We start from the raw sequence: 18,351 nt of genomic DNA on the forward strand, positions 1-18,351 counted from the left end.
AAACTATGTAACCGATTGCTTTGAAATTATGATCATATTTAAAGCACCATAAGAACCAATATTCGGTGTAATACGAAGCTTCTCTATTTATTTTCAAATAAGCTAACTTATTTTGCTGATTTGGTACTTTCTAAGCAACAAATAAAGACGAAAACATTTAAAAAACGATATTTTGAAGATTTTTATATGACTTATGACACTATTACCTACTCTTAAATTTGTTTCAAATGCTTCAATTTTTACTGATAGATAAAAACAGTGCAAATTTAGCGTTTTTTGACCTAAGTTTGTTAATAATTAATTAAGTCCAAAAAATCGACTGCAAGAAACACTATAGGTTCTTGTTACAGAGGTACATACTACTCAAAACAACTGTCGTTTGCCTGGCCGGTTCACTGGTCTATAGACTCAATACAAACTTAGAAGATGAATTAATGAATCTAAAATTGATATTTCGATGATGCATAAATATATTTTACCTTAGTCATAGCAGCAACTTTAAAATGCTTGAACGTATTTATCCTGCCATCGCACGGTGTAGACCACCAAGTGACAGTATATTTCGTATATTCTTCTGAGGGATTCCATACTATTCTAGCTTTCAGATTTCCTTTGTTCCATGTAATTCTCAACAATCGAAGCCCTTCTATTCTGTTAGAGTTAGTTCGTTCCAAATCTAATGTGTTATCGTTTTCTACAAAAAATATATTTAAGTAATTTCAGAGACAGACTTAATAAAAAGTATTATGTAATTTTAAGAAAATAGTTCTTTCTGTATCTAGAGCTCCTGCAGAAAAACGAAAAGTTAAGGACATCTACCTACAACACAAGAGAAATTATGCAAGACAGTTAACACGACAAAGCAGGAATCCTGACAAACATGTATTTTTAATATACAACGCCATATACATGAAGGACAGACATTAGCATATAAAGTCATGATGGGTCATATGAACTAGATAAACATAAATGTAGCAAAATCTAACATAATCAATGAGTTACTATAAAGAAACCACTCCTCTGATATAAATAAGAAGAAATTAGAAATAATGGCACATGATGGATGACAACAGCGAAATCGAAAAGATCAATAAAATGATAATGAATTTGTTATTTTATTGACTATGAACTACAAACCACACTTAATCACATGAAAAATAAAAAGGGCTGGAGTAATTGATGTAATAAACACAACTAATTAAATATATAGGAACTTTCTCCTCAACCTTTTTAATGTTCTAAAAAATATAAAAAAGACGAACAAATGAAAAAACAAAATATGTTATTGCAAATAAATTGAATGTGAATGTAAAAGTAAATGATGTTCAGAAAATATGTGATAAATCTTGCGAGGGAAGCCATTGAAAAAAATGTCACTATAAAGGATTAAGAACTTATGAAGGCTAAGAATAAACTAAGAAGAACACAGTATTTTTGTAAAAGTGATTTAATACAAGTTGAAGCAAAACTATCGAAGAAATCATTACAACATAGCGACATTGCGAAAGAGGAAATGGGAAAAGGTAATGAAACTGAGGTATATATATCAGAAAGTATGTATAAAAATTGAATGGCAAACATGGAACCATAATACTGAAAAACTCGAGAAAAGGAAAAAAAAACTTATTACAAGAAATCACAAAAGTGAGGAAAATTTGGAAACGAGTAAGGCGCAAAATAAGATTATGATTGGACAATGGAATGACTCCTTAGAAAAATATGAAATAGATATTGCAGATAATCAGAAGACTAAACAAAAAGGAAACTTCTTCACAGAAATGGAAAACTAGGTATTTTCCAAAAGTGGAGTAATCAATTCTGATCCAAATTAAAATCGTATATTGATAACTTTTCGAGAAAATCGTAACATTGAATTTAGGAAATTAACAACTGACCTGAGAATTACTACTATAAAGATATTGAGCCCTACTTAGATAAAATATACGGGAAAATACCGATCGTTCTATCAAATTAAAAAAAAAATGTTTATTAGCAGTTTTTATGTAGAATGAACCATTCTCTTAGAAACAACGCTTAAAGCGACCGGCGGTTTTGAATGTCAGTTCATCTGCACAGTTTTTCATTTATTTCTGATACTAAATGTCCGTCCTCACCTTTATAATATTTTGGGTAGGGTTTTATATTGACTTCGTTCTCTTCTTATTTCTTGGCAGAAGATCCTGACTTTGTTATTTATAAAATCTTCTTCAATATTATTTAATTTTTCTTCATTGTACAACCTTTTCTCCGTTCTGCATATTTTCTTTGTTCCCTTCTCTTTTCAGCATATAGTTCTCTATTGTTCAAATTATTCTTCCTTACGCTATTGATTCTGGCTTTTTTCTTCTCCTCAATCGCTCTCTTACAATCATTATCATACCAATCTTTTTGTCTTCTTTGACAGGGTTTTGGTAGTGCTAACTCGACTGCTTGTTGAATAGTTTCTCTGAGTCGTTCCCACCTACTGTATATGTCCCCTCTACTTGTTCTTGGAATTTTTTCCTAATTTCTTCGTTCTGCAATGGTATCAATATCGTTTCACTTGCTGGCTATTGCTCCTAGTATATGTAGACACCATTTTTTTCATTTTTACTTTTACCAGTAATTATCTCTACTGTCATTAACGGCTTTCATATGTTCCACTTGAATTAATATATGGTCTATTTGAGTAATCGTTTGACAATCTAGTGATATCAAGTACCTTTATGAATCTCCTTATGCTCACAATACGTGTATTATTTTCAAAACCAAATTCAGTCAATCTTCTGCCATTTAGATTGCTGTCTCTGTGTTTGTTCTTTCCGCCAGTTATTTGTCTGTAAGCATCATTCTTAGCAACTTTTTGTTTAAAAATCTTGATTCTTAAAATCTCGATCTTGATCTTGAAAAATTTTGATTAAAATCTCGAGTTATTCATAAAAGTAGTCTTTAATATCCTCATCTTCTGTTGGGGCATGTACGTTTATAAATGTTGGTTTTCTGTACTTTCCCTTTATTCTTAACTGACGTAATCTGCTTATTATTGGTTCACCTCTAGTTCTGCAATTTTCCTTTTGACAAAAAACCCTACGCCAAATACTCTTTCATTGTCTCCATGTTGAAAAATATGTAGTTCTTAATCTCTGTGCAGAAAATTCCCTTTTGTTTGGTGTCTTGGATAGCTGCAATATCTATATCGTACTTCCTTAGGGTATCCGCTAAGATTTTCAATGCGCCTGTTTCAAATGTTCCTCTAACATTCCATTGTCCAATCAAAATCCTATTTCGTGCCTTTTTCGTAAATTATATTTTATATATTTCTTGTCGCTGTATTTTTTCGTTATTACGCTTTTGGCGTTTTTTCTAGCTTTTCGGTAGCCGGCTTCCATTTCCACCATTCGATATTTACGCATAGTTTTTGGTATCCGACCTTTTTATCTCTTCTTGTTCGCCTTTCATCTCTCGCTAAATCTCTCAACTCCTTCAGTATACACGTTCTTACGTGTATACTGAAGGACTTGCACAAGATCCGATATCGAATTTGGTTATTAATTTTTGAAAAATCTTTTACTTAAAACTTAATGATTCACTTCTTCTTTTGGTACCATACTAGCCTAACCCAACCTAACGTTGGCAACTACATTTGTGAGTTTTTCACGGTCTTCAGCTAATAGGAATAGTTGTTCGGCTAATAGGTATTAGCCTTCAGAGGCCAGGTCTCGATGACATGTAATAACACTGACCAAATATAACTTTTTCAATATTTTGTTCATCTATTTGTAGGGCAGTATTATATTATGAAACTAAATATAAATTTTTGTCTTAAAAAATTTTTGTTTGTCTGATGCTTCTTTGAATGTAAAATTTGTCGCTTAATTTCCCATCGACTCGTATCACTGCTTTCTGCTTCCAATAAAAGCTTTCTATGATACGTAGGTCTCTACTATCAATACCTTTGGTTCCTAATATACCGTTCAAAAATACCTTTACGTTTGTCGCATTTTTGGAGAGTACATTTAAGCGGTAGTTAAGTACGCACGTGTATCCAGCGCATTCCTAAATCCAAACTAGGTTTCATCTAGGTCTCTTTCACAATGACTTCGTATTCTTCTGTGAATAATGCGAAGAAAAATTTTCAATGTCAATTCAATTTCAATTCTCATCTAAGACTAATTCACCTGTATTCATCGCATCCTTTTGCCCGCTGCTTCTTCGGAATTGCTATAAAAACTAACTTATGATTCACATGTCCTACGTTAACCAAATATGAAAAATAACAAGCAAATTGCAGTAAGAATCTTTGATGAAAACTTACCGTTCACAAAATCTGTAGTATTAAGTACCAAGCCAGATTTTTCTCCCTTTAGCCTTTCTTTTCCGTATTGCAGAAGACCTTGTACTTGCAGAAAATACTGTGAATTCGGTTGAAGGCCTTGGATCAAAAAATGAGTGGTATCCTAAAAAATTAATAAAAAAATGTAATACTAAAAAATTAAAACTAAAAATCAAGCAACTAAATGAACTAAATTGTTACAATTAGCAACGTGTTTATTAGGTTAGATGACAACTTGATCAATATTGTTTCGGGCAACGTTCCTATACTTCGTAAGGCACTTAAGAAGCCTGTCAAATTGTGATATTATGATTTTAACTCAGAGGATAATCTAAACATTGAACGTTTTTGTTTTGGCTTGCCACCCATTACTACGATATTTCCAAAGTACCATGTAAATTCTGCTATCAGTTCCAATATTTTAATAACGTACTTAGGAAGTCAGTCAGACTCGTTAGTTATTTATACTGATGCCGCAAAGTCTACTGTTGGTTCTGTATGTTATTTCTACATCCCAACAGAAAAACTTTTTCGATTAAATCTTAATTTTCCAATCTTTATCGCTAAAGCTTCCGCAATTTATGAAATATAAATAAAAACTCAGAACACATAGGTTACAATAGTATCTGACGCACTATCTGTTATGATAGCCATTGAAACTTAAAACTTTCCTGGCAATAAGTCACACATATATTATGTTCTTCAAATTAAAAAAACTTTTTTATGACAAATTATAGAAACCAAAGAATTGCTCATTTTTTGTGAGTTAAAGCTCGCGTAGGTCTTACATACAATGAACAGCTTGATCTATTAGCTAAAAAGCCATTGATACTGTAAATGTGATGCAAACTCTGTAGACAAGTCTCATTAATAATAATTAAAAGTAATATCAATAGCAAATGGAAACGATCATGGCATATAAACTGAACAAATTCTTTCTCCCAATATGCTTGTAAACAACTTTCAATTCCAAGTGATTATTAGTTAAAAAACTATTCTGTTCTACGAAGATATATATCATCCATAATTAGAATAAAATTTGGACGTATCTTTTATTCCAGTTATCTAATAAAAAAAAAATCGTAAATTCAAACTAATGTCTAGTATGTCAAAAAGAAGGAGATCTCAATCACATTTTCTTCGAATGTAAAAAATATATAAAATAAACGGAAGATCTAATAAAACAATTTAATTAATCTCTATCTCTAAATATAAAAATTTGTTTGTAAATGAATGTTTAATTGCATTTATCTGCAAAGCTTAATATTTAAGTGTAATTAGAATGCGGTAAGGAAAGCTCAACTTTCTTCTTAACGTGTCCTATCAAGTCCCCTTGACGTTGGCGATTAACATGGCGAAACTGTCTCTGTCTTGAGCTATTCTAAAGAGTTGCTCAGCTTTCCTCATTCCTGTCCACTCCCTGATATTCTTGAACCAAGAGGCCTGCTTTCTACCAATTCCTCTGCGTCCTTCGATTTTACCCATCATAATAAGTTGAAGAATATTATATCGGTCTCCCCTTACTACGTGTCCAAAATAGGCCATCTTTCTACATTTGATGTTATCAAGCAGCTCGCGAGCAGCATTTGCTCTCTCAAGGACTGCCACATTTGTCAGCATAGCCGTCCATGGAATTTTTAGTATACGTCTGTGCAGCCACATTTCAAAGGCCTCCAGACGATTAATGGTGGATATTTTTAATGTCCATGCTTCGACACCGTATAAGAGGACTAACCAAATGTAGCATTTAACCATGCGCTTTCGAAGTTGAAGTTGCAAGTTATCATTACAGAAGAATGACTTCATTTTTAAAAATGTCGACGTTAAAAATGTTTTAAAAAAGCTCAACCACAACTGACAAACGGATTTGCCGCACAAGGATCAAAAATACTATTGGCGTTTGCGGATGACGTGGACACAATTGCACAATCCACCAGAGATGCAAAAGAAGTTTTCACCCTATTCGAAAACGGAGCTAAGGAAGTTGGTCTGAAGATCAACAAGGACAAGACCGAGTACATGGTGGTTACGAAGAACCCAAGACCAAGGGTTAGACAAAACGTAACAATCAATGAATACAACTTTGAAGTCGTCAAAGAATTCAAGTACCTGGGAGCGATCATAACATCTGAAAATAAATATGAAAAGGACGTGGCAGCCAGGATCATTGCAGGAAACAGGGCATATTACTCATTAATGACCGTACTTAAATCAAAAATACTCTCAATATCAGCAAAAATAAGAGTGTTCAAGACAATAATTCGTCTCACAATAACATATGGAAGCGAGACATGGACTCTGAACCAGCGGGAAACGACAAAATTACTGGTACTGGAAAGAAAGATACTGCGGAATATTTATGGGCCTTGCAGAGAACAGACAACAGGAGAATGGAGAAAAAGACACAATGATGAACTCCAGTCAGTATATGAAGATAAAAACATAGTACGCTACATTAAAGCAAACCGAATAAGATGGGCGGGCCACGTACTAAAACCGAGTGACGAAAGACTTCTGAACGCCACATACTGTTGGTCGCCCAAGAAAGAGATGGAAGGACGCAGTAGCCAGTGATCTACGTAAAATGGGAATACAGAAATGGAAAATAGCTGCTCAGGACCGAGAACAATAGAGGCAAATAGTAAACGCGGCCAAGACTCACATAGAGTTGTAGGGCCAAATGATGATGATGATGATGAATTAGAATCCCAACCTCTGTTTTACCCCATGTATCGTTACCTCTTGTCCGGGACCTAGTCTAGTTTATATTGAAAAAAAAATTGATGGGCTCGTAGATAAGAAACGAGTGTCCGTTTTACCCCTGTCTTATCTTTAATAATTATTTTAATACTTAATGATAATATGAATCTAATAATCAAGAAATCAAAATATGAGACAAAACTTTAACATTGGTTAAGAAGGTAGAAGCTCAACTAGTGGCGTAGTACCAATGATGATGATTATGATGATGTAGATGAAGTTTCCACAATAAAATTGGGGAACATGTAGAAGAAGAATAATGGAATATTAAAAATATTGAAATTCCATGAATTCAGAAAATAAAACAATATATAAAAGATGACAAGTCGTTATCAAAAAGAAAATGGAAGAAAAGAACGAAACATTTGAAATAAACTGTTCTGGAATATATACCTCTTTGACTGGAAGTAAAAGTGAGGAAAGTTAAAAAATTATAAAAAATCTAGGGAAGAATATTAGTAAAGAGAAATTTGTTCCATCCGCATTACATGCCCTATCCACCTCAGACTATCTTAATATGTTTTAAGATATCTGGTTCCTGGTATATTCTATAAAGGTCGAAGTTGTATCGTCTTCTCCACACTCCATTGCCATTCACTCCTCCATAGATTCGCCTTACTACTTTTCTTTAGAAAAATCCTAACATTTTTTCATTACTTTCTAATAAAGTCCAGGTCTCTGAACCATATGTTAGGAATGGGCGTATTATTGTTTTGTAGAGTTTTATTTTTGTATTTCTCGATATAATTGTGGATTTAAGGAGGAGACTTAACTCGAAATAGCATCTATTGGTCGTGAAAATTCTGCGGTTTATCTCTGCGGTAGTATTACTTTCGTTGGTGTTTGTTAGTGTAGCGTTGTTAGTGTTGATGTTTATTACTAAACCCATTTTTGTAGCTGATACTTTTAACGTTACATACGCCTCTCGTACAGGGATTTGCACTGTTTTATTATATATTGTACTAATGGTTGTGATTTGTGACATACGTATTATTTTTCCAGAGCCAGATTGAACAGTATACAAGAGAAAGAGTCTCCCAGACACAGCCTGGTATTTGTTTTAAAAGTAACTTTAGACAGTTCCCCCTGAATTCGTACTGTAGATTCAACTTTTTCAAGAGTTAGTTTTGTTAAATTTACGAACTGATTTGATATTGCTAGCTCTTTTATTGCTTTAAATATTTCTCTTCTATTCACAGAGTCGTAAGCTGCTTTGTAGTCTATAAATATGTCATGATCATCAATGCCATATTCCAGTGTTTTTTCTAAAATTTGTTTAAAATCAGGGTTGCAATCTGATGAATTGTGGATTTACCACCAAGCGTAATTCCTCTATGGTTAGAGCATTAAAAGATATCTCCTTTTTTTGTGTATGGTGCAAAGTATTCCAATATTCCCATCATTGGGGAGAGATTTCTGTGTCCATATTTTTTTTATAGACTGCTGTAATGTCATTATGGTATCGTGGCCACCTTCTTTATATAGTTCAGCTGGGAGATTATCTATTCCGGGTGATTTGTTTCTGGCTAGTGTTTTAAATGCATCTTTAACTTCAAGAATCGTTGGTGGTTCCTCTTTCACATCGTCTGTTCCCCTTACCCCATCTCTTTCGTCTTCCAGGTTATCTTCTTCTTCCTCTATATTAATTGTCTGGTTAAAGTATCCCACTCATCTATTCAATACATCTTTCCTTGTTGTTAATAGGTCGCAATTCATATTTCTGCATTGTCTTGTGGTTGCCTTGAATTCTTTTCTGTTGATGTTACCTTTCTCATATAATGCTCTAAATTCTTTCTCTGTGTTGTGGTTTTCTATATATTTTATTTCATTATTTGAGTGGTTTTGTTTTTTCTTTTGTGTATCCTCTTTTCTTCTCTTCTCTTTGTCTGGCAATTCTCTATAATTGTTCTCGTTCGTCGGGTAAGCATCTTTCTGTACGCTTCATTTTTTCTTTTGTTGCATTCTTGCATTCATCGTTAAACCAATGATTTTTAGGGGCACAAATTCAACCTTCCATATTAGTCTTGTAATAATAGTATGCAGTTACTTTTTCGTAACTGTTTTTCGTTAGTTTCGAAGAAATTTTTTTTTGATTTTACTGTAGTATTGAGATATCTGTGCACAATTGTTGCGATTTGAAATTAAATTAAAATAAAAAAAACTAAATATAAAATTTGAAATTCTATAAATCTACCAGCATGTTTTTATAACTTGAATCCCTAGCATTGAGAGAAAAGCATAGTGCTTTTGAAAAATAATAAATGAAATCTTTGACGTCACAACTGTATATACTTTCTAGTTTCTGTAATAGTGGGTAGAACTGTAGGGGGAATTAAGCACCGAGTTTCAATATTTCCTAAATTCAGCTTAAAAATAGAACATAAAATTCCTTGTTGCTCGTAATGTATAGAAAGTTATTAAGAGTAGGCCAGTATCTGGTTGTAGAGTATTTGAAGAAATATTAGTAATTACCAAAAAATCGCAAGAGATACGATTAAGTAATCATGTAATAAGAAACTACATATTTCATGAAAGTTTTTACATTTTTATTAATGTAAAATAAACAATAATTGCCGTAGGATCTAGTTACCATGATAAACAAACTATTCTTTAAACTTATGTTCATATTAATTTGTCAAATGTTGGATAATTTGAGTTGCAATGATTTGTTAGAAATTTTTAAGAAATATGTAGGGGAGTGTTGGACAAATCCGGATACCGTCTCAGTCCAAAAACTGACTGTATCTTGTGGTATGTTAGAGTAGCAAACGTTTGCTGCAGTGAAATATTCTCAAATGACTTAAGTTTGATATACCAATGTCAATTGTTGTAAATATTCTTAAATTTAATTTTTTTTTATGAAAATATTGCAAAATCCTGGTTTTGTCCAACCGATATGATAAAGCGGGTAGTAACCTAATTATCATGTAAAAAGACTAATGAACAGGAAATAAAATATTTATTGAAAATATGTTAACAAAAATCGAAAATATATGGGCAGAAGTCACAAATAAAAACTTGGTACATCATGGTAGGCACTACAGGCTTCATGAACCCATTTGCTGTAAGATACACATTTGATCCAGCCTTCCTTCGCCTTACAATGTGAAAATAGTTCATTGCAATAAAGACATGCATCGTCATTATTATCTTATTTCTCTGAACTCTCAGAATTTGCAATCGGTAAATTCGGAACCAACTCAGACTTATAAAGAGATGATGATATTATAGCAGCCATTACTCTTCTCCTGTTATCGTTGCATGGCTTCCTGGTTGCCTTGGGGATCGGAAAAATCTCTTTTGGAGAGACTGAAAAATCACCTATTATTTTGGTAATGTTGCTTGTAAACTATTAGATTTAAAAAAAATGAGGCTAATCTTTGTAAATGGGTATATTTTATAAAAACCCTTAAAAGGGCTACATCAAAAACACGAACGTTTTCGGAACAACTGTTCCATCATCAGGTTAAAATGCCTAAAATAAGTATAAACCATTTAGTTACAGCAAACGTGGTTTAAAATTTTGACTAAGGTTAAAAACAATAAAATGGTTATACTTACAGGTTAACATGCCTGAGCCACCAAAATATTAGGGTAAAAACCCTTTAAAATATATAAAGTTACCAAAGATTGTACATGATGTTATAAATATTATTTGATGTTTCATTGATATTGTCTTTAACAATATCAAAAGAGAAAAAAGATGACTTAATTTTTCTACTAACATTGATGCCAAATGTTTTGCATAAATTTTATATATTTGCCTAGTAAGGAAAATGTAGCTAATATGGAGCCTCATATTTTACATGACGGGGATAAATAATATTAAGAAAATATTGTGATGTAACAAACTAAATTAAATGTTACGTCTGGTCGCAACTATTGTACGGGGTAGAAACATGGTCATTAAAAACGGAAATAATTAAGAAGCTTGAAGCCTTTGAACTTTGGATATACAGGAGAATATTGGAAATTCCATGGACTGCCAGGGTCACCAATGAGGAAGTGCTGAGAAGGATGCAGGACTGCATACCTTGGACACATACTAAGAAATGATAAATATAATCTTCTGCAGGTCATCATGCAGGGTAGAGTTGATGGCAAAAAGGGAATAGGTAGAAAGAGGAAGTCATGGCTGCGAAATATTCGAGACTGGACAAACATGACTGTAGACGAATTAGGAAGGAAGAAGAAGAACAAACTAAAATACCTAGTTGTGCTGTTAAACATAAGTCATATATGCCAATGTTCTTTTTAACATAAGTCAGGAAAAACAATTTTCCATACTTTTTTATAGAGTTGTACTTAGCTACTAGTAAATATGTTGTACACACTCTCATAAAATGCAATAAACGTTTTTAAGAAATATTGAATTATTTTCTTTATATAGTTTTATTCAATTTCTGAAAATCTACAGTTTTCGACTTATATACTTTAGTCTGTCGACCCTACAATTCTGTTTTTTTGTCATAGTTGTTCTATATAGATCTAAATATTTGCAAAGTTAATTTGTGACATGTCACAAATCTAGTTTAATATTGTTGATTGTGTTTGACTTATTGTGATTATCTTCCGTGCCACATGGTTGTCTTATGTTTCTAATTTTAGTAAAAAACCCTGATTAACTCCCTAAAATCTCTGGATAATCATATTAAATTTTACTAAGCCGTCTTACACGCAATTCTTGCTGATTTTCTGTTTTGAATTTTGATGATTATTTCTACTTGTACCTCTTCTACCTCTATTGTACCTCTTGTACCACATCAGTGAAAATCACTGAAAAGACATTACCAAATCCATAAATAAAAAAATGTGTGTCGTGATTCTCTTCAATATCTCTATAAATTAATATTAACAGGTATGAAAAAAGCACCGGGGAGCTAATAAAGTAAATTTGAAGAGGCAGAATCGTATCTCGCGTTGAATCACAGCTCGTATTTCAGTTTTATGAAGGACGTTAATGTCATCCAACCACATTATACATCCAATTTAATTAAGATATCATTAACGATTTTACTTTTTTAATTTATTTACGATGTAATTTTTAAGTGTTGCTAGTAAGACGAGTTAAACGATGAATTTTTAAAGTGCCGATTTTCTTAGAAACTCAGGAGACTTTATTTGCAGTTTATTTAATATTCTATATTTGCATTGTAAAGACTGAAAGAGAAATATGTTTAGAAGATATAAAATAGAGGAATTGAATTTAAAAATAAATATAACTCTAACTTTAAGAAACTATACAAAATAATATTTTGACACTATTTTCTTGTGGCATGTTTTTCATTGAATTTTTTATTCATGAGGAGTAACTATTGATTTGAATTGATTTTAATAAAAAGTAATTTTTTATTTAGTTTTTGGATGATTCGATTTTCAATTCGGAAATCGTTTTTACTGCCACTTGAAAATAAAATTTACAAGTTATATCAATTATTTACAATTTTATTTCAGTAACTTTTTTGAAAACGATTTCTGGATTAGAAATTGATCGAAAACTATTAATTTATTCGACCTTGAATACTTTAATGCACTTGTAATTGCTGCTATTCTGTTCTTATTTTTTTTATTAATCCTAACATGAATATTTAACATAAAATCATGATCAGCACTGATTTCAACAAGAAGACATCCTACAAATCCTCATCAAGATACAGGATAAAAATTAGTATTCCCCCCACTCCATCTATTGTTGGAATTTGAATTAGGTCGAAGTCTACTGGAATTCGAAGTTTAGAGAGCTTTGGAATTACTCAAAAACAATCAAAAATCCGAGACATGATAATGGCTTCGCAGAGATTAGGCAAGATTCGCAGAACATATCGGTTTAAGAGAATTATATGATATAGGTTAATTCACATTTAGGGGGTGTAGAGTTGTGTTATAGAGGTAGCACCTTTTATCGGAACGACCACATCGAGCGTCATAGACGGGAGATGGTTCTTGATAACTGGTCCTCATAAGACAGCTAACTCTCACTTATGGCTCCACGTGCCACACCCCGGGCAACTGCATTGGTCTGCAGGCTAAACTAAGTGAGGGTAGCCAGATATGGCGAAAATTCCACCGAGAGATTGCCGGTATAAGCAATCCCCCGTTTACTGGCCAACAGCTTCGTTTGGAGGAGCTAGTAAATGGTAGGGCACCTCTTTGTCCTGGAGTTAAGAAACTGGCTTCAAAGGCGGAAGAACCGTGGAAGCGGTCAACGGCATAGAGATGAGGAAGAAAGATTGGGACAAGACACCTCATTAAATATCCGGATTGGATAAGTCCTAGTAGAATCAAATGGCTATGCTTGCAGCGAAATTCAATTCCGGAGTAAGCTCCTCAATCGGATCTCCAGGAGGAGCAGTTACAAGTATAACAAAAAGATTAAAATGCAAAGAAGACATGAAAATAGGCACATGGAACGTGAAAACCATGGCACAGGAAGGTAAAATCCATAATGCAATACAAGAAATGGCACACATGAAATTAAATATTCTGGGAATAAGCGAAATGCGTTGGCCAGGTTCAGGAACCGCAAATATCGGGGAACACCGCGTTTACTATTCTGGAACAGATAACGGCAAACATGAATTGGGTGTAGGCATTATATTGACAAAAGAAGTGGCAAAGTCTGTTGACAATTTCTTTCCAATCTCAGCAAGAGTGATGCTCATACAACTAAAAGCAACACCAATCGACATTAATATAATTCAAGTGTATGCACCCACAACAGAAGGAACAGAAGACGAAATAGAAGAACTATACCATAGTATTAATCAAGTCGTGAAAAGGTTGAAAAAGCAAGACCTAACAATTGTCATGGGGGACTTCAACGCTAAAGTTGGGGCCAGCAAAACATCATCTGCGGTTGGACCATTTGGTCTAGGAAACCGGAAAGATCGGGGAGATAGTTTGGAGATTTTTGTGGAAGCAAATCAATTAGTAATAATGAACACCTGGTCTAAGCTACACCCAAGGAAACTGTACACCTGGAAATCTGCACAGGATTCTGTGGGAAGGATTGTAAGAAATAAGATTGATTACATGCTAGTAAATAAGAGGTATAGGAACAGCTGTACATCTGTCAAAACATACCCGGGGGCAGACATAAATTCTGATCATGTACCAGTTGTAGGTAATTTCAAAGTCCGAATGAAGAAGGTTACAAGTAAGTCGATGAAGAAGTATAATGTTAGAAAACTGAAAGATCCCAATATTTTACTGAAGGTGAGTGAAAACCTCAATACAAAGGTGCTAAAATGCAAAAATGCAGGAACTATAGAGGAAAGTCTGACCATCAGGCCCGTTCCTAGGGTAGTGAGCGCCTGCGTGCAGGATTTTTTGTGCGCCCCCATATTATGTTTTTAAGATACCTATATCATAACATGTTCTTGTGATATGATTAAAAATACGATATGAATGTAAAAAGAAAAATAAAACGAACCATGTTTGAAAAAAGGTTTTATTTTCAAAATTAAATGAAGAAAAAAGGTCATTTTAAAACAATATTATTATGTAAGTTAACAGTAAGAAATAAAACACTCAATTCGCAAATTAATAAGGTATTGTGCAATATAACATGAAACAATAACGGAAAGGAGATACTCTCAATGCAAAAAAACTTTATTAAATAATACATATATACCAAGTGAAAAATAATTAAATAACAAATATTGGAATTACAACATGACACGTCGTGCTTTCACAGATGCAAGCTTATTAATCATTTCATTGTGATCAATGGCTTCACAAATTTTATTTTCAATTGAAATGACTGCCAAATCTGATAGCCTTTCTTGGCACATTGATGTTCTTAAATAATTTTTTATGAGCTTTAGATTTGAAAAGCTCCTTTCGCCAGATACCACCGAAATTGGAAGGGTCAGGAATATTCTCAAGGCTATAAATAGATTTGGAAACAACTATTGTAAATTTTTCTTTGTTATATAATTTAAAATATCTATGGGCGAATCCGAAATTTTGCTAGAGTCTGTGATTGGGTTAAGAACTTTGTATGACAGAATTTCATTATGCAAATCAAGACCATCAATATCTTTGCATACGTTTCCTTTATGTTGAATTTGTAAAGCTAAATCCAAATCCATACATGATCTTTTAATCACATCAGACTCTAGATTTTAAAAATTACCCAAAAATCCAAATAAATCGTGACACTTATCTATTCCCCCAAAGCGTCTTTGTAGGGATTGAATTGTTTTGTCCAAAATTTGAAAATAAAAACTGATCTTAACTTTTTGTTTTGGATCGAATACTGTTTCATCTGTACCTTCATACGAAAATTGAAGCTCCGTCTTTCTTTGTCTTAATAATGGAAATGTTTGCTCTACATCACTTTTTTCTGCTTCTGCTACAGCCTCATTTATGAAAATCTCGAAATGTTTGTCTGACCTTTTTTCAGTGAAATAAATAATAAGATTTTTTATTTCTGTATGGCATTCATTTAAAGTTGTATTTGGATTCTGGACAATTTTACTTACTATATTAACTTTTGTTAACACATCATGCCAAATTATAATAGAAAAATGAATTTGAACGTTTTAATTTTGTCTAATAGTGACCTTGCCGAATGTTTCGTGTTCATATCTCTTGAATTATCTTCCACCAAATTATGTAAACTTTTACAAATTTCGAGGAATTGAAACCTAAGAGGGCGAATGGCTTTGACTTTGTTTTCCCATCGTGTTTCACTTACTGATTTTAAAGTTAAGTTTGGTACATTCCTTTTTAAAATGTCCCATCTGTAGGGTGAAGCAGAAAAAAATTGAACAACTCCTGAATAATTGAAAAAAAAAACCTACACTCATACGAAATTTTAGCTGCATCATTGACACTTAAATTAGAAGTGTGAGCTGAACAAGACAAAAACATTGCTCTGGGATTAATTTTTAGAATTTGAGTTTGAAGGCCCACATGCTTGCCAAACATATTTGCCCCATTGTCGTAACCCTGACCTCTCATGTCATCAAGGTTTATTTCAAATTTTGATAATATTTCTTCTTTTAAAAAATTGAAGAGCCCTTCTCCTGTAGTATTTAAAACTTTGAAAAAACCCAGGAAGTGTTCTCTAATTTCGACTTCATATGGAGAACAATAAACGAAGCGAACTATGAGCGTCAGCTGCTCAACATAGCTAGCATCTGGAGATTCATCCAAAATAATTGATTAATATTTTGCTGTTCTGAGGCAACTCAGAATTTCTTTCTGAATATTTCTTGACAATAAATGAATTAATTCATTTTGGAAGTGATTGCTCAGGTAATGAGGCATATTTCGGCATAACCCTTTAGACCTTCGAATATTGCTCAGGTGTTCCATCATAATTGGATCGAATTTAGCAATCATTTTAGTAATCATTTTAATTAGTAATTTTGGTATTATAATAGGGAATAGCAATCGGATGAAGTGATTGCTTTAGCGCTTACCGGGGAAATACTGAACACGGACTTTTTTGTTTTAGAAGTGAGAATATTTTTGTAATGGTAACCAAATATTTGGCGCCCCTAAAATTTAGCGCCTGCGTGCGGGGCATTCATTGCATACCCGCCAGGAACGGCCCTGCTGACCATCATACAAGAAACAGTGAGAGAAATTAAAGAACAACACCTGAAGAAAGAGACAGAGAAACGGAAATCGTGGATGACCGATGAAATACTTGAACTTATGGATCAGAGAAAAAAAAACAAAGAAAATCTCCAAGAATATAAGAGAATACATACCATCGTCAGAAGAAAAATAAGAGAAGCCAAAGAGAAACAAAAAACAGAACAATGCCAAGAAATAGAGGAGTATCAGAGTCGATATGATAACTTCAATGTTCATCGAAAGGTGAAGGAAATAACTGGAAAGTTCCGAAAACGCAACAGCGGAAAAATAACATGAAAGCAATCTTGCCATAACCAAAGAAGATAAAAAGAAAGTATGGGAAGAATACTTGAAGAGGCTTTTCCATGACCTTAGAACAATACAAGAGCCCATCATTAAAGAAAATTCAGGTCCCGAAATCCTACCAGAAGAAATAACGGCAGCCGTCAGACAAATGAAAGATGGAAAGGCACCGGGACTTGATGAAATTCCTGCAGAACTGTTGAAGCTATTAGACGCAGAATAAATAAAAATAATAACTGAAATATTTAATGAAATATACAAGGCAGGAAAAATACCAGTAGAGTGGCTCAAATCGGAGTTCGTACCATTGCCCAAAAAAACAGGAGCAAAAGTCTGTGAAGATTATAGGACCATAAGCCTAATGAGCCATCTGCTGAAGCTGTTTTTAAAAGTCATCCACAAAAGAATTTACCGGAAATGCGAGGAACAAAATGCGCCCATTCAGTTTGGATTTGTGAACGCCGTTGGTACGAGGGAAGCTTTATTTAGCGTGCAGGTATCATTTCAGAAATGTAGAGATGTCAGCTGTAATGTTTTTGCATGCATGATTGACTACAAAAAGGCTTTCGATAGAGTCAGACATGAACAAATGATGGAAGTGCTGAAGAGGACAGGGATTGACGGAAAAGACTTAAAAATAATAGCTGACCTGTATTGGAATCAATCAGCAGTACTCCGAATAGATGGAGAATATACAGATCAGGTCAAAATCTTAAGGGGAGTGAGACAGGGGTGCATAATTTCACCACTGATATTCCATCTGTACTCGGAGCACATTTTTGAAGAGGCTCTAAAAGATATTGAAGAAGGCATCCCAATAAATGGAGTCAAGCTCAATAACCTGCGGTATGCAGATGATACAATAGTGTTTTCCAATACCATAGAAGGGCTGCAAAACTTAATGAACAAAATAACGGAAACAAGTAGAAAATAAGGACTGGATATAAACACCAACAAAACCAAGCTAATGATCATCAGCAAGGAAAACATAACTGGAGCAAATTTGTATGTGAACCAAATGAGAATTGAACGTGTCTCACAATACAACTACTTGGGAACTATAATTAATGAGTCGTGGGACAATACCCAAGAGATTAAATGTCGCATCGGAAAGGCAAAAAGTGCATTCTTGACTATGAGTTCTGTGTTCAAGAGCCATGACCTCACCCTAGATACAAAAATAAGGCTCCTTAAATGTTATGGGTACTCAGTACTTCTGTACGGAGTAGAAACGTGGACATTGAAGGCGGAAACTCTATCAAAACTTCAGGCTTTTGAGCTATGGTCATACAGAAGGATCCTGAAGATACCATGGACAGACAAAGTCCATGAAGAGATACCAATTAAGAAGTACTGCGGAGGATGAACATAACTGCGGATTTGGT

The 18,351-nt window shown here is 33.6% G+C and overlaps 1 protein-coding gene across 1 annotated transcript in view; it reads right to left on the reverse strand.

The window, feature by feature from the left end:
• Kal1 (anosmin-1 Kallmann syndrome 1) overlaps positions 1–18,351 on the reverse strand; it is a 144,997-nt gene that overhangs the window by 649 nt on the left and 125,997 nt on the right. Inside the window, exons 5-6 of the mRNA XM_072542705.1 lie at positions 4,295–4,436; positions 480–694 (exon numbers count right to left, since the gene is read on the reverse strand). Of these exons, the coding sequence (XP_072398806.1) occupies positions 480–694; positions 4,295–4,436 (357 nt within the window). The remainder of the gene's footprint in view (positions 1–479; positions 695–4,294; positions 4,437–18,351) is intronic.

This window comes from Diabrotica undecimpunctata, chromosome 1 (genome assembly GCF_040954645.1).
Source record: "Diabrotica undecimpunctata isolate CICGRU chromosome 1, icDiaUnde3, whole genome shotgun sequence".
Lineage (NCBI taxonomy): Eukaryota > Metazoa > Arthropoda > Insecta > Coleoptera > Chrysomelidae > Diabrotica > Diabrotica undecimpunctata.